The 22,913-nt window shown below is 35.5% G+C and overlaps 1 protein-coding gene across 1 annotated transcript in view; it reads left to right on the top strand.

Moving 5' to 3' along the window:
* LOC149777427 (2-methoxy-6-polyprenyl-1,4-benzoquinol methylase, mitochondrial-like) overlaps positions 1-22,913 on the top strand; it is a 30,639-nt gene that overhangs the window by 2,195 nt on the left and 5,531 nt on the right. Inside the window, exons 2-6 of the mRNA XM_089942049.1 lie at positions 3,231-3,380; positions 5,209-5,475; positions 6,446-6,552; positions 14,990-15,078; positions 21,004-21,115. Coding sequence (XP_089798175.1) covers positions 3,272-3,380; positions 5,209-5,475; positions 6,446-6,552; positions 14,990-15,078; positions 21,004-21,115 — 684 coding nt within the window. The 5' untranslated portion in view covers positions 3,231-3,271. The remainder of the gene's footprint in view (positions 1-3,230; positions 3,381-5,208; positions 5,476-6,445; positions 6,553-14,989; positions 15,079-21,003; positions 21,116-22,913) is intronic.

Raw genomic sequence — 22,913 nt, forward strand, 5'->3', positions numbered from 1 at the left:
ATTGACAGATTCATTGTTTGTGTCCATATTTATGGCATCTGAAGCACTCAGTCTGTTTGCCATGATGGCATACCTGTGTCACATGCCCAGTTTCTCCACAGAAGAGACAGTACTCTTCATTATAGTGCCTGAAAATGGGGGTATACATGTTAATATTAATAATTAATATTAATGTTAATAATACATGCCTGGTTAGTAAAGCCCTGATATTTAATTTTTAAAAAAAATAAGCAAACAATGTTCTGTTAAACATATATCCAAATTAATAGCATCAATAATCATCAGATAAACATAATTTTTCTTAAATGGCTTATCTATAAGTATTTATTTATTAATTCATATAATTACCCATAAAAGCTGGCTCTTTTATATGGTACAAAGACTTCAGATTAGCTGTCTGCCCTAATCCATGTTGGCATGTGTATTAAGTGCTGTTTTAACCATGTGTGCCCTTGGGACATTTTATGGGTCTTCATTTCACAGATTAGATTACTTAATGTACATGTTGACCATAATCTATTCCAGCATGTGTCAGGAATTTAGCAGGTAAATATATTTCCAAGTTTCAGTTGGTTTTGAGGGGTTTCACTGTACCTATTTAATGCTGAATTGAATGCTTGAAATGGATCAAGACAGAAGTTTCTTTCATTCTTAGTAATGCATTTCTTGCATTAGGATTGTTTTTGTTTCTGTAATTATATGAATTTAGTTCTGGATCCATAGCGGGATTGGGGGTGGGGTAGTGATTGGGACCAGGAGGGTAGCGGTGATTTTGCATAAATTTAAGATAACTCCAGAGTTACAATACATGTCTTGAGAATTGGTATATGCAGTCAATTATTCAAGTGTCAAAATATTTCCAATTTGTACCCTTGGGTGGTGTTCAGAGTTTTTCTCTTCTCCCAATATCTTATTCCTTGTTTCATAACATGGAAATTATCAAGATCACCACCTGAGCATGAGAAGACAAGAGTACATGCCCAACTGATATTTGCCCCTATGCAATCCTCACTCTCAGGGACCTACCCAAGATGTTCAAAATGCATGGGTGGGTAGAGGTCAAAATCGGAAGCAGAGATACATGTTGTACAGACACAGAATTCAAGTTAGTTGATGATTTTCATGCACTGTATAACTGGTCAGCATTTTCCAGAACAGTGTTGCAAGATAAACTTGAAATTCTGTTGTAGAGTCAGTATTTAATGAACTTCCTTTGATTGATAAGACCAAAATAAGATCATTTTAACCTTTCTGAAACAGAAAAATCTATTTTATGGTGGAATTTTGCATCATTTTACAATAGACATAAGGTCAGCATTTTTTTAACAGGGTCGGTAAGTTTTAGTGGACAAAAAAGTTCAGACATCATGTTAGCATGACATCATTTCAGTGACCAGTCATGTATGCAATTACTGCCCTGCCCCATCCATGATATAGTTTGATGTACCTTGTGAAATTCATCCTACATTTTAATAAGATAAAAAGAAATCTGATTTGGCAAGGTCTAATATTACCATACAAAATCTTCTTCCTCCCCATGTCTGTAAGTCAAGTTTTCCTTTGTAAAAATTATTCATTAATCACTATTATGGGGTAAAGTGATTGTTGAGGACCTGTTTGTATCCTCAAAAGTCAAAACACACAATTTAGGGACTAGTGATGGAAAGAAGAAGTTTTTTTGAGATTCATTAACATCTTGAATCTGTTAATTCACTGTACACCATTTGGGAAATGTGATGGAAAATTTGTTGGTGATGTGTTCACATTCTCATAAGTTATAACATAGAGTATTTACCATCTGCCAAATCTGATTGCATGTGAACTCTTGATTGGTAGAATTGTATGGTCAATTTTATTTCATCAGGGTGATAATTTGATACAAGTCATACATTGTATAAGCAAAAACTATGTGGTGTTAGAAATCATTTAACTTGGTGCCATTTAACAAACTGTCATGTACCACAAACACTTTTATTTATATCCTATTGAAAATTCCTAATGTAGACTTGTATTAACACATTAACCCCTGGCGATGAGTATACTCGTCATACTTTACATCCCTGATCTCCCACGTGCCTCACTAAAGTGGCTGAGTTTGCATGGTTTGTATCCCGAGCACCGAGTTTAAGAGGCAGCATTTAGCAAGGCCTTTCTCCCTTAGAAAATACCTACTCATGCCACAGCATGCATCATTGTTAGAAATACCTACTCATGCCACAGCATGCATCCATGTTAGAAATACCTACTCATGCCACAGCATGCATCCATGTTAGAAATACCTACCCATGCCACAGCATGCATCCATGTTAGAAATACCTACTCATGCCACAGCATGCATCCATGTTAGAAATACCTACCCATGCCACAGCATGCATCCATGTTAGAAATACCTACTCATGCCACAGCCTGCATCATTGTTAGAAAATACCTACTCATGCCACAGCCTGCATCATTGTTAGAAATACCTACCCATGCCACAGCATGCATCCATGTTAGAAATACATACTCATGCCACAGCATGCATCCATGTTAGAAATACCTACTCATGCCACAGCATGCATCCATGTTAGAAATACCTACTCATGCCACAGCATGCATCCATGTTAGAAATACCTACTCATGCCACAGCATGCATCCATGTTAGAAATACCTACTCATGTCACAGCATGCATCCATGTTAGAAATACCTACCCAAGCCACAGCATGCATCCATGTTAGAAATACCTACTCATGCCACAGCATGCATCCATGTTAGAAATACATACTCATGCCACAGCATGCATCAATGTTAGAAATACCTACCCATGCCACAGCATGCATCCATGTTAGAAATACATACTCATGCCACAGCATGCTTACATGTTAGAAATACATACCCATGCCACAGCATGCATCCATGTTAGAAATACATACCCATGCCACAGCATGCATCCATGTTAGAAATACCTACTCATGCCACAGCATGCATCCATGTTAGAAATACCTACTCATGCCACAGCATGCATCCATGTTAGAAATACCTACTCATGCCACAGCATGCATCCATGTTAGAAATACATACTCATGCCACAGCAGCTGGTTATCTTGTGAACTCCTGTTATTTTACACCTCCAATTTGTCAATATTATTTTTTACTTTACCTGTTACTTTTATAATATTAATTAATTAATTTGTTTATTTATTAATTTATTTAATTGTAAATTGATTATTTATTAATTATTCACATTCAGTGTATGAAGTTTTCCAAAATGTGGCAACACGATATGACCTGATGAATGATGCCATGAGTGTGGGAATCCATAGGCTTTGGAAGGATTACTTCATACACAAGTTGTCTCCCTTGCCAGGAACAAAATTAATAGATGTAGCTGGTGGAACAGGTAATTGCTCCCAGTTTCATTGCATGTATTTGCAACTTGATGTGAGAAATTTTTTCTTTAAGTTCTCATTTTTGAAAACCATTCACTATGAAATATTGTACAGAATATTAAATGATTTATGAAACTGTGAAGGTAAATTAGCCTATTTTCTTTGCAGGACAAAACGGTTGTATCTTTGATATTTGAAACCTCTTATTCGCATGTTCAGCACTTATGAGATCTACAGGAAAAAATTTAAAACTTTGCATTTTCAAATAATAATCCTCAACAATTAATGTGTAAATGTTTCAGTTTTTTAACACAACAAGAAGGAAATATTGCACAAGTTCTTGAAAATTAACTGAGGTATGCAAAAAGGAAAGATTGTTTTCAATTGCATATTTAACATCTTGTTGACTATATCATGCCAAAGAAATGTGAGCTATGTGCCTTACCCAAGGACACACCAGATCTGCTGTCACAGGCTGGCTTGGGTGAGTACTGCTGAAGATGCACTGCAGAACTGTCGCAGGCTGGTTCATTGGTAGGTTTCAAGCCTGTAACCTTTTGTTCATGGGTCTGGTATGATAACCACTGAGTCAATGCAGTTCCTCTTTCCATTAGTTGGCTCTGATGATATGCAGGAGGGTACATCAAACCTATTCTAAATCCTCAAGCTTGCATGGGGTGGGGGCATGGGTGGTGGTGGTGGGGGGAGAATTTTCAATAAATGTTTTTAAAAAGAAGGAAATTTGATAATATAGTTGAGATTTAATGAAGTAAGAAGGTAAGCCTTGCAAAAATTACATTGAATATTTTGCACATTTGGTTGAGTTTTAGATTATTTTCGATATTTGGCATCAATCCTTTAGTTGCACATCATATAACAGATCCTACAGATACCCACATTTTGACTTGCACATTGTATAACAGACCCTACAAGTACTCACATTTTGTCTTGCACATTGTATAACTGACTGCAGATATCCATTTTCTGCTTTGCACATTATATAACAGACCCTGCAAATATCCACATTTTGTGTTGCACATTGTATAACAGACCCACCAAATACCCACATTTTGTCTTGCACATTGTATGACAGACCCTGCAAATATCCACATTGTGCTTTGCACATTGTATAACAGACCCTGCAAATACCTGCATTTTGCTCTGCACATTGTATAACAGACCCAGCAGAAACCCACATTTTGCCTTGCACATCATATAACAGACCCTGCAAATATCCACATTGTGTTTTGCTCGTCATATAACAGACCCTGCAAATATCCACATTGCTTTGCACATTGTATAACAGACCCAGCAAATACCCTCATCTTGTGCCTTGCACATAATATAACAGATCCAACAAATACCCACATTTTGCCTTGCACTTTGTATAACAGACCCAGCAAATACCCTCATCTTGTGCCTTACACATTGTATAACAGACCAGCAAATACCTGCATTTTGCCTTGCACATCGTATAACAGACCCAGCAAATACCCACATTTTGCCTTGCACATTCTATAACAGACCCTGCAAGTACTCACATTTTGCCTTGCACATTGTGTAACAGACCCTGCAAATACCCACATTTTGCCTCATTTTTCATCCTATCAAAGGTTGGAGTAGAAAAGCTTAAAATATTCTGTTGTGTGTAATACATGTTCAACTGAGAACAGATTACCCCCAGATTTGGCATTATATAATATACTTATGGATCAGATAATATGCTTGAAACAATGAGTAGATCCTGATCCTCTGGCAACAGTAAATCTGGGTCTATGCTGTTCACAATAAATGCATGTGTGCATGAGTAAATAAAGCAATATTTTTTTTCCTTTTTAGGAGACATCGCATTTCGATTTCTCAAGTATGTCGAATCCCAGCTACAAAGTGCCAAACCAGAGGACAAATATAATATGTCTAGATCTAAAAATATGAAGTTGAGTTCAGACTCAGACAGCAGTTCAACAGATTCAGACTCCACTTCTAATGAAGAGGTAGTTAGTGAAACACATACGGGCTCAGATTCCTATGTCACTGTTTGTGACATTAATCAGTCCATGCTGGATGTCGGAAAGATTAGAGCAAAGGAAAATGGAATTTATCTTGGTAATGATAGTTACTTTTTATCGTAATTATCTTCATCTTCATGAGTCTAACCCCAATAATTGTCATTTTCTTCTTATTTTGTTTTGAAAGTGATACACATTTGGCCATATCATTTTGGATTTTTACCATTGAAAATCATATACATTTGGTTATATTTTTATGGGATTTTCACAATTGAAGATTAAACACATTTGGTCATTTTGTTACGGGATTTTCACCAAATGACTTCTTATGATTTCTTGTTGATCCTAAATGAAAATGGTCACAATCTTAAATTAAATATGTTTTCCAGATGGCGTGAGCACTCAGCAGCTTAGAAATCAGAAACAGTTTTGTTGTAGATTCTTGGAAATTCTTCTTAGCCAGTAGAAAAGCTGTCCCTTGTTTGTTTTGAAAAGAAGACAGTCTTCTGCATTGTAGTATCTTCCAGAGTTGCTATTCGTTTCATCATGGGACGTTTTGATGATATAATAATTACAACCAGACAATATTTTCTTATAACCAGATTACATGCACAATTTATAATTTATCTCCGGTATATTTTTTAAATTTGTTTCTCAGATGAGTAAATGTACAACAATGCTAAAATAAATAATTCATTTACATACAATACATAGAATATTTTGCATCACTTTTTCAAGACATTTAGATTTTTTTGTGTCGTGGGGGGGGGATTTAAAAGCAAGCAATATTATGGTTAGATTCTTTACACCATGTTAATGAATTATTCACAGAGCCTACTTCATTGTTATAAATAAAAATCTGCATTACGGATCCACATTAAATGTAATAACTTTGTGATATGCAACTAGTCAAGTTTATTTTCTTTGCCTTGTGACCATTACTATTGTGGAAACTACTTTTTTACTTATTTTGAAAAGTGATTGTATTAAATATTTGCTTTAATCAGCAACACTTTTTGTGTCACTCCATAAATATTATGTTCTTTTTATTTCGTTTCTGACTGCAGGTATTTCATGGCTAAAAGGGAATGCTGAGTGTTTACCTGTCAAAGACAATATATTTGATGCATACACAATTGCCTTTGGGATCAGAAATTGTACTCATATAGATAAAGTAAGCATTACTATCTTAGAGCTAATTGATAGAAATAATTTTTTTTAAAATACAGCACTCCCCGAATTAAACAAAAAGTGTTAAGTTCACAGGAATTGTTTATCAAAGCCGTTAGTTTGCTCTCAACATATTAAACTTTTTTTGCTGCTGAAAGTATGTTGTCATTGAATGGGAGAGTAGAATGATAATGGCTGTTTGAGATTGTTGTTACTGATGTCAAAGCCTTCTACCCTTTATGACTTTGTTCACATGAGTGAGCATGAGCCCATCGAGCAAAGTTACCATGAGGCACCCCATGTGAGAGGAAAGTTATGTGCGTTAGAAGGCTTTGACCTAGACCAGTAACCAAACGAACTGCTGTTATCATACTATTTCCTGAAGCCATACAAGTGTAATCCGTATGAGCCCCAGAAGTGAAGATCACATGAGGCACCCCAATATACACAGCAAATGTTTACTCAATTTTAAATGCTTTGAAGATCACATCAGGCATCCCAATATACACGGCAAATGTTTACTCAATTTTAAATGCTTGTAAATTAGCTGCTTGCTTCAGTCACTAATGTTCTCTATCAGTGCACAGTGTTACCAGTTTTTTTCCATTTTGATCAGCACCATTTTGAACTTGGTCTTGCTAATCATTCTATCCTTAACAGTCATTGAGTACAATATAGTAATTGTATTGAGACAACTTTGTGCCACCACAAGAAGTTCTGAATAGACACATATTAATGAATGCAGCTGTAGCAAGATTATTTTATCAACATCACCTGCAACATGGTTGCTATTGATATTGCCCAGACTACAAATCCGACTGACATGTGTATGATGGTTGCCACAGTTCCAGTAGCATTAAGGAAAACAGTAGTCATGGAGGTAATTCCACATAAAGATCTACAACCACACACATGTGTTTGTATTTTGTGAGTAAAACAGCTTTCTTTGTGATTTCATCTCGCAGCTGTTGGTCCACTTCAGTTATTTGTTCACATCTGTAAGTTTGAGGGTCTATGATATTTTTCTGTTAATAATTTAATCTTGAGATAAAATTGCTTGACATTCTTCTTCAGGCACATGCACTTTTAATCAATTAGCCATTTTTTTTACTTCTAATCTGCTAATTAATCAAAGAAAATACTTGGGGAATATTTAAGTCTCCAGCAATTGTGTCTACTGGGGACCTAGTACCATGTTCAATTAGAACTCTATTGATTGCACTATTCAGTGGTGTCTTCTGGGGACCTAGTACCATGTTCAATTAGAACTCTATTGATTGCACTACTCAGTGGTGTCAGAAATGATCATTCTCATTTTTGTTGAATATTATTGGAGATTTGTCTCATCTTATTTCAGTCAGTGTTGATTTAACTTAACGCAGAATGCATCTCAGGTTTATTTGTTGGTCAACTCCACTTCATCATTGTAGAAAAATCACTGAGTGTTTTATGCCTGGCTGCACAGTCAGCACATTTTTGCATGCTAATGCAATGATTCCATGCTGTCTTCAAGTTTACAACTGTTGATTGCTATTTTACACTTAGCAAATTATATTTTAGTATATTTGAGGGTTTGATAGCACCATTTTCGAGCAAATATTCCTCAACAAGTGGAACAAAATCATCTTCGATGTTAGCGTTGTTGGTCATTCAATCCAACATTTCATGTCAATTTTGCATCATCATCATCATCATGTGGCTGTTCAGGATTCATCATGTACATGTAATGATCATCTTAAAGACAAACAACAAAGATAGTGAAGTGCCAACACAGATAAATATTTAGTCTTTTGATCTGAATTTCTCTTCTTGCTAGCAATGATACTGGTACTGTATATGTGAAAAGTTCTGCAACAACTTCATCTGGTCTGTCAGTACATGAAATTGGTAGTAAAAAGTCATGATCCTCCTTATCATTTAGCAATACCTTCATTCAGCCACACCAGTCTTTAATTCTGGTTAAGATAAACAAGTATCATATAGATTCGCACACTTGTAAGATATGATCTCTAGGTTTATCAAAACCACTTGCAAGAGGATGGGAAACAAGTCAGCTATTTGCTGGGATTAATAAGTTAGTGCTTTCCTCACCTTTGGTTAAGATTCCTTGACTTTGGTTCCATGAAGTTACTACACATGGTGGTGAGGGCATCTCAGTGATGTTTGCATTCATGTATTGTTTTCTTTCAGCATCAGCATCACCAACATATTTTTTTTTATAGGCAACTGGCATATATATAAAATAGTCACTGATTCCTTGTTCTCATTGATTTCAGCAACTCGTGTCTTACATCTTGAATGTCCACATTTGACAATTTAAGTTTCCCATTTTGATAATGGAAAAACACAAGCTTACCCAGGTTGATGTTAACAATGTCCCATCTGGTAAACATAGTGAAATCTGCTTTGTCGGCAGCCCCAGTCAGATCCACGTCTGGGCCGCATATGGTCCCTGTGTTGTAGCGTCCATAAATGTGAATAGTAATTTCTTATACTGTTAAGCATACTTTCTAAGTGATAATCTAGAAGAACTAATACTTGCAGGGTTGGTAAATCTCAAGTGCATGGAGTCCTTCATCAAAAAGATGTCTGCATAAGGGGCTGTTCAGCCTAGTTTGTAATGGCAGCATTGAATAATACAGTGTGGTAGACGACTGTGTAGATAATCAACAACTTATAGTGGTGTTGCAAGCCTATATGTGGCAAGGCCTTTTGCAAGTCTATATGTGGCAAGGCCTTTTGCAAGCCTATATGTGGCAAGGCCTTTTGCAAGTCTATATGTGGCAAGGCCTTTTGCAAGCCTATATGTGGCAAGGCCTTTTGCAAAACCTACTGGGTAGTTAGAGACCTTTGCCTGACGGTACTCATGTTAAAGACATGTTCAAGCACAGAGACTAACACATAATGCAAGCAGATGGTATGTTCTGTCCCATATTTCATGTTTTCCAAGGCATACACTTTTGATTGATTCCATCTCAATGCCATTGAGCTTCTTATATACACATAATACTGTTTAATTGTGGTTTTTGGTACTAAAATAACACAGTACCATGTAAAGTACTGTTTGTCTGGGGACTGAAATAACACAGTACCATGTAAAGTACTGTTTGTCTAGGGACTGAAATAACACAGTACCATGTAAAGTACTGTTTGTCTGGGGACTGAAATAACACAGTACCATGTAAAGTACTGTTTGTGTAGGAACTAAAATAACACAGTACCATGTAAAGTACTGTTTGTCTGGGGACTGAAATAACACAGTACCATGTAAAGTACTGTTTGTCTAGGGACTGAAATAACACAGTACCATGTAAAGTACTGTTTGTCTAGGGACTGAAATAACACAGTACCATGTAAAGTACTGTTTGTCTGGGGACTGAAATAACACAGTACCATGTAAAGTACTGTTTGTCTAGGGACTGAAATAACACAGTACCATGTAAAGTACTGTTTGTCTGGGGACTGAAATAACACAGTACCATATAAAGTACTGTTTGTCTAGGGACTAAAATAACACAGTACCATGTAAAGTACTGTTTGTCTAGAGACTAAAATAACACAGTACCATGTAAAGTACTGTTTGTCTAGGGACTAAAATAACACAGTACCATGTAAAGTACTGTTTGTCTAGGGACGAAAATAACACAGTACCATGTAAAGTACTGTTTGTCTGGGGACTAAAATAACACAGTACCATGTAAAGTACTGTTTGTCTGGGGACTGAAATAACACAGTACCATGTAAAGTACTGTTTGTGTAGGAACTAAAATAACACAGTACCATGTAAAGTACTGTTTGTCTGGGGACTAAAATAACACAGTACCATGTAAAGTACTGTTTGTGTATGGACTAAAATAACACAATACCATGTAAAGTACTGTTTGTGTAGGAACTAAAATAACACAGTACCATGTAAAGTACTGTTTGTGTAGGAACTAAAATAACACAGTACCATGTAAAGTACTGTTTGTGTAGGGACTAAAATAACACAATACCATGTAAAGTACTGTTTGTGTAGGGACTAAAATAACACAATACCATGTAAAGTACTGTTTGTGTAGGAACTAAAATAACACAGTACCATGTAAAGTACTGTTTGTCTTGGGACTAAAAGAACACAGTACCATGCATGGGTACTAAAAGAACACTACCATGATGTTGAGTATCGTTTGTCTGGGTACTCAAATAACACAGTACTATGTAGAGTATCATTTGTCTGGGTACTAAATAATACAGTACCAAGTAGAGTACCATTTGTCTGGGTATTAAAAGAACTCAGTGCCATGTAGAATAGCATTTGTCTGGGTACTAAATAACACAGTACCCTGTAGAGTACCATTTGTCTGGGTATTAAAAGAACTCAGTACCATGTAGAATAGCATTTGTCTGGGTACTAAATAACACAGTACCCTGTAGATTATCGTTTGTAATTTTTGAGGACTCTCTTCATTAATGGTTATCTGAAATACTGTACAAAGTTCTCATATATAAACAGGCTTGCAATTGGAATAATCCTTAATAAATAAATCTGCTGACTTGTGTAAAGTGTATCTGATAGTAGTTGATGTTGGCCCAAATGACTTATGATGGAATAATGTGTCAATTGGCATACTTTAAATGTGTCTGTAGTTTATGTTGGCCCAAATGATTTGTGTAAAATGTATCTGTAGTTGATGTTGGTCCAAATGACTTATCATGGAGTACTGTGTCAGTCTGATTTGTGTAAAATGTATCTGTAGTTAATGTTGGCCCAAATGATTTGTGTAAAATGTATCTGTTGTTGATGTTGGCCCAAATGACTTGTGTAAAATGTATCTAGTTGATGTTGGCCCAAATGCCTTGTGTAAAATGTATCTGTAGTTGATGTTGGTCCAAATGACTTGTGTAAAATGTATCTGTAGTTGATGTTGGCCCAAATGACTTATCATGGAGTACTGTGTCAATCAGCATAATTTTATTTGCAGTGTCAAATGCAATAATTCTAAATGTTTTGGAGTGTTTGTTTATCTCAGTTTTTGCTCCTTTGGATATAGAGTGTTTCATAAAATATCTCCCATTGGTTGGTGAGTGTTGAAGGTATTTCTTAAATTGTGATGATCCTTGGTACATTCACTGTCACTGATGTATTCACAACTCATTTCAATGTCTCCATTGGATAGCAGTGACTTAAAGTTTTATTGCACAGTATCATATAGATACTTTACGTCTTTTTTGTCATAAACTTCATCAAATTTACATCATTCTTCTTCCAATAAGTCCATAACTGGATTATTTTATTATCAAGATGTTCCAGATACGTATTTGAAAAATTTTAAACATCTATTGAGCCTCTTATGCATTTAAGCATTTGGCAAATCTGTATGATGCATTTAAGCATTTGGCAAATCTGTATGGTGCATTTAAGCACTGGGCAAATCTGTATGATGCATTTAAGCATTTGGCAAATTTGTATGATGCATTTAAGCATTTGGCAAATCTGTATGGTGCATTTAAGCACTGGGCAAATCTGTATGATGCATTTAAGCATTTGGCAAATCTGTATGGTGCATTTAAGCACTGGGCAAATCTGTATGATGCATTTAAGCATTTGGCAAATCTGTATGGTGCATTTAAGCATTTGGCAAATATGTATGATGCATTTAAGCACTGGGCAAATATGTATGGTGCATTTAAGCAAAATAGGGAATTAATTTTTACAAACACTATTGCTCAACATTAGATATGCTCATAAATCCTTTTAAAATACTTTACACATCTATTGGTGAAGTTGTTGCCATTATTATATACTATGTGGTAAATGTAGAATATAAAAAGAAATGATCTCCACTCAGGTGGTGCTTGTCAATCAGTATTTCTTTGAAATTATAAGCATGCTGATTTTAATCTGTGGCACACTAATTTCTTACAGTCAACATATGTCTTTGGTCAGTGTCAGTTTCAGTGGTTTGTATTTGCGACCCCTGATGACCCTTTTGCAAGCAAAACAAAGACTACAAGGCTCAAGTTGTTTTTAACCAAATTTTATCTTAAGAGTTATGCATAACTTGTAATTATAATCGACAGCAACTGTACATCATCAATTTAACTTTAATTTTTATGTACAACCAACCTAAATTTGACATTTCCTCAGTTATAAAGAAATATGTTTTTTTCACAAATGTATTCTGAATCCTCAGTGTCTCAATCAGGAATATGAGACTGGATCTGATTAGACCACTGAAAACTCTTAATGAGTGAGTGAAAAGAACATATTCTTGCACTTAACAGTGCTGGTGAAAGCATGCATGATACAACCCTTCTACATCAGGTCAATGTGAAAATTAAAGCCATTTTGAATTGCTAATCCTCAGTCTATTATATACATAGTCCCTTAATTATAATTATGTCTCAAACACTGATTGACACTTCCACCAACAATAATCTGAGTCAGTTTTCACTTCGATGATTGTCAGTATGACCATATATGGTGTAAGAATATAAGACAGGAAATGCTTGATTCTGCTTTGAAAATAATAGGCATGCCAGAATACTCATCAAGAAATTACTATTTATTCCTTGAGAATGAAAGACACAGAAACATGCCCTTGATTTTATGTCTGATACAAGAGACAGTATTATGATTTACTTCTGCAGAATACAGCTACTACACTTGTTTGATTATATATTTATTGGTCTGCCAGCATGTTGCCAGTATATATTGATTGATGTATCGGCCAGTGAGTTCACCAGTGTATATTGATTGATCTGCCAGCATGTTTGCCAGTGTATATTAATTGGTTTGCCAGCGTGTTGGCCAGGGTGTACTGATTAGTCTGCCAGCATGTTTGCCAGGGTATATTGATTGATCTGCCTGCATGTTTGCCGGTATATATTAATTGGTTTGCCAGCATGTTTGCCAGGGTATGTTGATCTGTCTGCCAGCATGTTTGCCAGTCTATATTGATTAGTCTGCCAGCATGTTTGCCAGGGTATATTGATCTGTCTGCCAGCATATTTGCTGTATCTTGCTATAGCTGTATTGGGGCACTTCACAAGAACTTCACTTCTGGGGTTCACATGAATTATAATTGTATGGTTTCAGGAAGTAGTATGATAATAGCGGTTTATTTGGTTACTGATCTAGATCAAAGCTTTTTAGCGCACATGACTTTCCTCTCAAATTGGGGCACCTTGTGTTAACTTTGCTTGATGGGAAATAGAAAGTTTTGACCTAGTTTTGATAATTAATAAAAATCTAAATCTGCTATTATTATATTGCTACATGTTATAGTCATTCTCATTTTAGCATCATAATGGACAAAAGGTTAAATCATAATGATCAATTCATAGTCGTAAAATTCTGAACTTCATTGTCTCGGGATTCAAAATTATAAGCATATATCTAAGTCATTTTCAACTGTTTCTTATTCATAACAAATAATACTGGCCTTTTCTCTATTATTGTTGTTAAATTTTGTTTTTACTACATTGCAACACTGAAATGATTGCTTTATTATGATCGATTGAATACACACTGACACTGAATTGATTGCATTATTGTAATTGATTTAATACACACTGACACTGAAATGATTGCTTTATTGTATCTGATTTAGTACACAGTAACATTAAATGATTGCTTTATTGTAATTGATTTAGTACACATTGACACTGAAATGATTGCTTTATTGTAATTGATTTAATACACAGTGACACAGAAATGATTGCATTATTGTATCTGATTTAGTACACAGTGACACTGAAATGATTGCTTATTGTAATTGATTTAATACAGTGGCTCTGAAATGATTGCTTTGACACTGAATTGATTGCTTTATTATAATTGATTTAATACACTGACACTGAAATGATTGCTTTATTGTAATTGATTTAATACATAGTGACACTGAATTGATTGCTTTATTATAACTGATTTAATACACAGTGACACTGAAATGATTGCTTTATTATAATTGATTTAATACAATGACACTGAAATGATTGCATTATTGTAATTGATTTAATACATAGTGACACTGAAATGATTGCTTTATTATAATTGATTTAATACATAGTGACACTGAAATGATTGCTTCATTATAAATGATAAATGTCCAGCTATATTTATTTTACTTTATTAGCATGTCTGTACTTATTTATGGTCATGAATTTTCCCATTTTGGAACCTAAAATCCTCTGACTTGCTAATTCCTCAGGAGCAAAAATGCAGGATCAATTCCTATGCAGAATTGAAATGTTTTGCTCAGTGTTTTCCCAAGTGGATAAAATATTTCCTCACATGTTCCGACAGTCAGTTTCCATATACCTTTGCACAAGAACGAGTGGATGGCACCAAGTTATCCTTATACAAATTGTATAAACCTCAACTTAGAAAGAAAATCAATAATTTTCTATAAACATATACATAATATATTCGATATTAACTGTGCTTAACAATGCAGGTGGTGTCTGAAGCCTATCGAGTATTACGACCTGGTGGACGCTTCATGTGCCTAGAATTTAGTCAAATACACTACCCCTTTTTACAAAGGTAAGACTAGACACTTGATGCCATTAGTATTTATGTTCATGGATTGCAGAAGGAGTCCTAGTTTTTCCACACAAAGATCCCAGTTTTGGGGTTTTAAATTAATGACTTACACATGTGAAACAAATTCACAGTTATAGGAACCCCATAAAAAGTAGTTATTTCATGGTATTGGAATATGTATAGGCAATTCACATGTGGTTTATTTGGATGATGCTTTTGCTTACATAAAATTTCTATTGCCTTTATTGTTTCACTAATTGCTAAGAACACATACTGTATCACAACAACGCTGATCTTACATCAACTGATGCCCAATCAGATTCGATATATATCAGATTGACAGGCATGCCCACTGCAGACTGAATATGGTTGTCTAATATGGAATTGCTGCAATCACTGATTTATGCATTTGTGACAGCAGAACGCTGCTTACCAAAGACTTGCCTTATCAAAAAAAGTTTCTTTCCTCATGTTTCCAAAATGAGGTGTCTACCAGCTTACTCAGAGATTTATTCAGTAGACAATTGTTGCAGATTCTCGGCCTATTTTAAGCCTATGAATGTTGTGGTTCACTTCTAACAAATCTGGCATTATGTTCTAACAGTGAGATGAGCCATAAACCTACATCTTACAGATTTGTTTCTTCTTCAGATATGTTACCCTATCATATCATATACGTAGGCAAACCTAATACCTCGCAAATCTCTCCCTCCCCATGGTGAAACTATTCAGCTAAGAAGGTAAATGTTATCTATAGGTGGCAGATAGGTTGATCTCTCCATGATACCTCAATTGGTGTTCAAAGCCTGTTCATGCTTAATTACTACTTTTCCACTTTTCAATATAGGGAAGTGTACTCCATCTATAAAGTTTCAAACTTTTCTTGCTCCTTTCTATCCACAACATACCTTATATTATAACTCTGTACTGCATGGGTTGTTAGCACTCCTTTCAGATTGGGGCAGCTTTATTATTTTCAGCAAGTATGGTGTGTAACAAGAAACCTCAATAATTTGCTGTAGAATTTTTGTTACTGTTGGTTATGCAGAGGTCAGTTTTCTATATGTAGATTAGTCACATCATTCAGTGCTCAGTAATGATGCATTGGGGAATTTACCTGCATAGGCAATCTGTTTAACTTTTCTTGCTGGTAAGCCATATAATTATTTATATTATCCCTTCAATATGGTCAACAAGTTTATGCGGCCACATGGACCCTTTTTATAGGTAATTATCACACCTGAATATATTTTCTGCTCTGTTTGAAAACTCGGTAATTTGAGTATAATTTTTTTCTCAGATACATTACTCAATCATAATACCTTAGGAGAGCTACTAGTACATCACACATCTGGACCTCCCAGGCTAAAAACGTTTAGCTAAAAAAAGCTTAAAATTATCTGCCCACGTAGGTGGCAGTCTGCAAATCATCTTGAAATCACCAGTTACTACTTCTGCTCATGCAAAGTAGCATGCTCTCTCTGCGACCGCTCACCACTTTTCTCTGGTTGTCATTCCCTGAATACATGTCGGACTTGTATATTATGGACAGAAGTCAGTCATATGTTTTGGGACGAAAACAATTGCTTGCACACAAGGATTCACACCATATCATTTCTGGGTAGCAAGATGAAGAGCAGCAACAGGCATCAGTTTACAGCCTCTCATATCAGAATTATGGACTGGATACCCTGTCTCAACCTCAAGAACTGGACAATGTCATGCCAGCCAAGATGGCCATGTTCCTTCACAACTGGACTTGGCCATATAACTCTGATGGACCATGGCCACAATTGATCATACAGTATCAGCCACCAGAAAATGTAGCAGTCCAGTTTCTCATTTGCAAGTGCCTTAATACCCAAGAAGTCACTTTATTATCCAGTTATATATAGATTAGTCTAACTTGCAGAGTGCTGCTAAGCACTTCCTGCAGACGATGCGCAGTCTATACAGGCATTCTCAGGGATCAGTCTAACTTGCATAGTGCTGCTAGGCACTTCCTGCAGATGATGTGCAGTCTATACAGGCATTCTCAAGGATCAGTCTAACTTGCATAGTGCTGCTAGGCACTTCATGCAGATGATGTGCGGTCTATACAGGCATTCTCAAGGATCAGTCTAACTTGCATAGTGCTGCTAGGCACATAATGTGGTAGGTGTACAGTTTATTTGGATACTCTTGTGGATCAATCCTACCTGCATAGTACCTAAAAGTGCTTCTGGCATACAATGTCCATTTTTTAAGAGATGTCTCTTCACTTACCATCAAGTCCCTGCCATCCAAGAGACTGTAACTTAGCAACCTGTTAGAAGTAACAGGATCTGACTCATAAGCACTGCAAGTGTTGTGGTTCGCCATCCTAGACATTCTTCTCCAACTACTTTTTCACAGGTAGAGCAGGAGACATCAACTTCGCTACCTTAAACTATAAACAATGAAAAAAGGGCATCCATTTCCCTCTGCTGAGTTACAAAAATAACAAAACCAGTTATAGACCAGGGGTGGCTTGATCATCCCAGCAGATGGAGGGTACACTTCCAAATCCTATAAGGTATCACCTTACTGAATGCATCAATACTTCAAATAGCTATCATCCTACTTTGGCTCTTTGACAAGAAACATTTAGCTTTGGTTATGATAGAAGGCCACCACTTCAAGGTCTCAGAATGTGACATCATGGAAGACATTGAACCAAGCAAAGACTTTTCCTACCATCTGTCAAATTTTGATTTTACATGTCCAAAGGTGTTATATCTGTGCCCAAAGTGCAGTCTATCATGGGTACTGACCTGCAGAATAAGATACTACTTGAACCACTCTCGATGGTTTTGTTTGTTCACATCTTGAATTAGACCTACTTCTACTCAGCTTCATGACAGAAGGCTGTATCACAGAAATACATGCATTATCATTAGACCTGAACTTTTTACAGTTCTGAAAGGATGAGTCAGTCATGACAGCCTCATTCTATCATTGCTAAGAACAGACAAAATATCAGTGTAGGCACTGTTATCCTGGATAAAATGGGTATCCACTCTGTGTATAGGGAATTAACCCAAGATCAAGAGAACATGCTTCACATCTCAGCACATTAATTTAGGGCTACAAGGATCACATGCAAGTGGCACTGTTCCGTAGCTGACATTATACAAGCCTTGGGATGGAGGTCAGAGTCAGCCTTCTCCTGTTTTTATTTCAGAGATGTCTCATTCCAAAGGACTCGGTCAGACCTGTTTGGACCAGTTGCCATGGCAGAACAGGTTTCTTACCGAAGTTATTTGGCAGTTTCTTAAAAACAACTTCTTCATGTCACACCTCTGATAGATTTGAGTGGAAATTTTTTTCCTTTGAATAGCATTGCCCTAGCATTTGGGGTCACTCTTCAGCTGGGTTATCTATCAAGAAGTGCTTCACATGCCTTTAGAGTCCAGAGATAACCTTTCCACCTCATGTCTATTATCCTAAGGTATTATGACTGGGTAACATATTTGAAGAAGAAACCAATTTTTTTGTACAGTATATTTCATATTACCCAGTCATGATACACATACACCCTTCTAGCCTTCCTGCAGTTACATCTACATCTGCTGTAGTAGTAACTGAAGTATTCACAGGATTTGTTGCCAATTCATGTGTCAAGGGGAGATCACTATGTAACTGCCACCTATGTTGGCAGATAACCTTTAGCTTCGTAGCTGAAAAGTTTTAGCAGGAATTTTTAAGGTAGTAGTAGTTCTTCTAAGTTATTAGGGTCAGGTAAGTATTATGGGAGAAACATTTCTTTAAGTAAATAATTATTTATATTTACATATATGACTAAAGACTAAATTTAGGAATAATTCTCTTGCAGATACTGTATAGGAAATGTATTGCATGTATGCGAGAAAGAAAAAAAAAGTGTGGTCTGTAAATTATCACTGAATCGATAACTGCCAACACACTGTGTAGGAAATGTATGGAATGTACAGAACAAAGTATATATGGATAGATTATCACTGCATTGATCACTGCCAACACAGTGTATAAGAAATGTACAAGACAATGTATGCATAAAATAATTTATCACTGTATTGATAACTGCCTAACACATAAGATCAATCAAGTAAACAAATCACCCAAGTTTTGTTAATGTGTGAATTTTAATTTTAAAATACTGTGAAGTATCCAACAGAATCTTAACTTTACATTGCCAGCATTGCAATACCAATATATACCATTACAACGGGTATGAAACTGCCTTATGAAAGGTACAACATAACTACTTACAGAGGATTATACAATTCCATGCCTCAGCCATGTTTGGGAGTAGATGATACAATTTAATTTTCAAAAATCTGGAAAGAGAAGGTGATATAATCCCAATTTAAATTATAATCTAGAGTGATAACCAAGGCTTTGTACTATAAATGGTTATTGTGTAAAGGACATTTATTTGTGCATTATTAATGTGTTCAGAGGGGGATAATTAAGGTTTTGGTAAATTCATATATATTATATAAAATTGCATGTAGCTCACCTGAAATTGGACACATTCACAATGCAGATTAATATATTCTTTGATAAGATGATTCTGCATTGTACTGAGAGTTGTTATAGTGATGGACCGTCATAGAGTGTTCAAATAAAATTAGCTGATTGTGACCTATTTTTTTGTCCTTGAGTGAATTAATGTACATTCAGTAATGAAAATATAATGATTGCTTGTGAATACAAAACATTCCATCCCCACAGTATAAATGGTTATATTCCAAAAGTTAGTGATTAGCTACGTTATGATAATTGTAAATACAAAACCTTCCATCCCCACAATATAAATGGTTATATTCCAAAAGTTAGTGATTAGCTGCGTTATGATAATTGTAAATACAAAACCTTCCATCCCCACAATATAAATGGTTATATTCCAAAAGTTAGTGATTAGCTGTGTTATGATACTTGTAAGTACAAAACCTTCTATCCCCATGACATAAATAGTTATGTTCCAAATATACATTAGGATGCAGCTATCTTAACAATACGCTGTCAATGTCACATGTATGTCAGAATGATTGAAGCTCAGGTCTACATTTCAGTAAATAAAAATGACAATTGTATTTGCAGTTCCTTACTTATATAATGACTTGGACACTTGAATAAAAGACTAATATAAGTATATATTGGAGTTAACATATTAAGGTAAAACAAGGGTGGAGATATGGGTATAATGTCCAATAATAGTTCACAATTTTTCTGCACCTCTGGTAGAAATCTAAGCACAGAAAATGATATCATCTGGATTTGCCAACCTAACAGGTAGTATTAGTAGATCAGATGTTTATTGATCCAATCCCAGTTGTTACTTTAGCGTCAAATTATAAAATAAGCTTTTGTTGATAGGCATGTTTATATTGAAAATTGAAAGGTATTTGCTATTTTTCATTTTGGGACAATGACCAATCATTGCCATTTTAAGACACTGGTATAAACAGGTGATAGTGGTATTTCCATACTGGGCAAGCATACTTAATTGCAAAGTGTGTCATGGCCAATATATGTTATAGATCTAATCTGACTGGATGTCATTAGGTCAGTATTGGTAAAGTACAGTGTGCATCCTGAGTGATTAGTGAAAGTCCCATGCTTTACCAGTCTAGTATGAATGCTTTCTGAGGTTAAAGGTTGCAAGATAACAGCAGTTTAATATGAAATAAGCACAAGTTGCAAGGATTTTTACAGTGACACAAATAATCATCTGATAAACAGTGTGATTCTCAATTTTTCACCCTTCACTATATTTTTCTAGATCTCCAAACTACATTAATAGCTTAATATCACCCCTGTTACTTATAGTATAAGTCATAGTATCAGTCAGAGTGACCTACTTTTAGTTGAGCTTCATATATAAGGAAGAAAATAGTAAAGAAAACACTATTATATTTACAGATTATATGATGCATATTCCTTTCAAGTTATACCTGTGCTGGGACAGGTGCTTGCTAAAGACTGGAAATCTTACCAATACCTGGTGGAGAGTATACGCCAGTTTCCAGATCAGGTAAATTTATTACCAGGCCAAAGTTGTACTTTATTTTCTCATGGTAATGCACACATAGCTATATATAGTGTATTATGTGCAAACATATTGTATTATGTGCAAACATATTGTCTATGCTACACAATCTAACTATGAATTCAAGCAAAAATCATTTAAACTGATTTGCAGCCATGTGACTGTATGTGGCTTTTGCTTAGATAGATAAGTTATTGAGTTACTTCAGTCCCCACTCTTTGTTTGTTATCATTATCATTGCTTATAATGTGAAATAAAATGTTGATATTAAATAGGCGTCTCATCTGTCCATCCACTGGCATACATTTTTTATTGCCACACCTCCTGAATGAATAGCCATATCAGCATGGGGTTTTCACTACAAGACTTTTGATGATGTCTAGTTGGGCCTAAATGAAAATGGTTTCACTTGGATATCATGTATGGCCACCACAATGGCCATCTTGAAAATGTTGTTATCACTAATTCTTCTGAATTGATATTGTTATCAACATGTTGCTTTTACTAAAAGATTTCTGATGATGTCTAGTTGGGCTTAAATGAAAATTGTGCCAATCTAACATCCAGCAGGGCTGTCATGGCTGTCATCTTGAAAGATTTTATTGCTGATGTTCCTCCTGAACAAAAAGTTATATCAGCATGAGGTTTTCACTGAAAGACTTCTTATGATGTTGATTTGATCTTAAATGGAATGGTGCCAATCTGACATCCATTAATGCCTCCACAGCAGCTATCTTCAAAAACCTGCTATGGCTACTTATTCTGTACATAAAGTCTTAATGGCATGTTGTTTTCACTTGAAGGATTTGTATGGCATCTGAATGGTCTACACTAATATTTGTACAGATCTGATATCCAATATGGCCAACCACAGCAACCATCTTTAAAATATTATTGCTGTTCCACCAGATGGAAATTCATATTAACATTGGATTTTTACCAGAAGACTTCTTGTGTCTATTTAGTACTAAATAAAAATATTGCTGATATTATTTCCAGTATGACCACAAATACAGCCATTTTGAAAATTTTGTTATTACAAATGAAAGCCATATTAACATGGGGGTTTTACCAGAAAATTGATTATGATATCTAACTGACCCGGAATGAAAATCGTGATGATCCAACCTCAGATATAGGGCCACCTTGGAAGTTTATCTTGCTGTTGCTACGCCTTCTAAATTGACAGTCATATTGAGATAGAACTTTATTCCTGAATAAAATGGATGCTGATCTTGAAAATCATGTTATTGCTCTTCCTATGGAATTTTGATGGTCATATCAACATCGGGTTTTCACCAAAAGACTACTTATGATGTCAAGTTGGTCTTCAATGAAAATAGTGTTCCGTAGATATCCAGTATGGCAGTCAAAATGAACATTTTGAAATTCATGTCACTAATGCTCCTGGATAGATAGTCATATTGGAATTGGGTTTTTACCAACAGTCTTTTCATGGTACCTAGTTTGTGCTAAGTGAAAATCATGCTGTTCTTACATCTGGAATGGCTGCCACAGTGGCTAATTTGAAAATGTGCTTAAGAGAGAATCAACGACAGTTTCAACACTCAGCAGTTAAATAAAAGAAATTTGCAATTCCAGAAAACGATTTTCAGCCGTTAGAACATCAGTCCTTTCAAGGGACTGATTTGTGATTCTGTCCTTAGAAGGATAGGAGTATGTGTTAACTAAATTAGATCAGAATTCAAGGCAAGTTCACAGGGTTAAGTTGCTTGTGCCTAGTAACTTGCATGGGACAGTTTATATTTTAGACAGTAGTTGC

The sequence above is a fragment of the Sinohyriopsis cumingii genome, chromosome 18 (genome assembly GCF_028554795.1).
Source record: "Sinohyriopsis cumingii isolate HCF-2022 chromosome 18, ASM2855479v2, whole genome shotgun sequence".
In the NCBI taxonomy this organism is placed as follows: Eukaryota; Metazoa; Mollusca; class Bivalvia; order Unionida; family Unionidae; genus Sinohyriopsis; species Sinohyriopsis cumingii.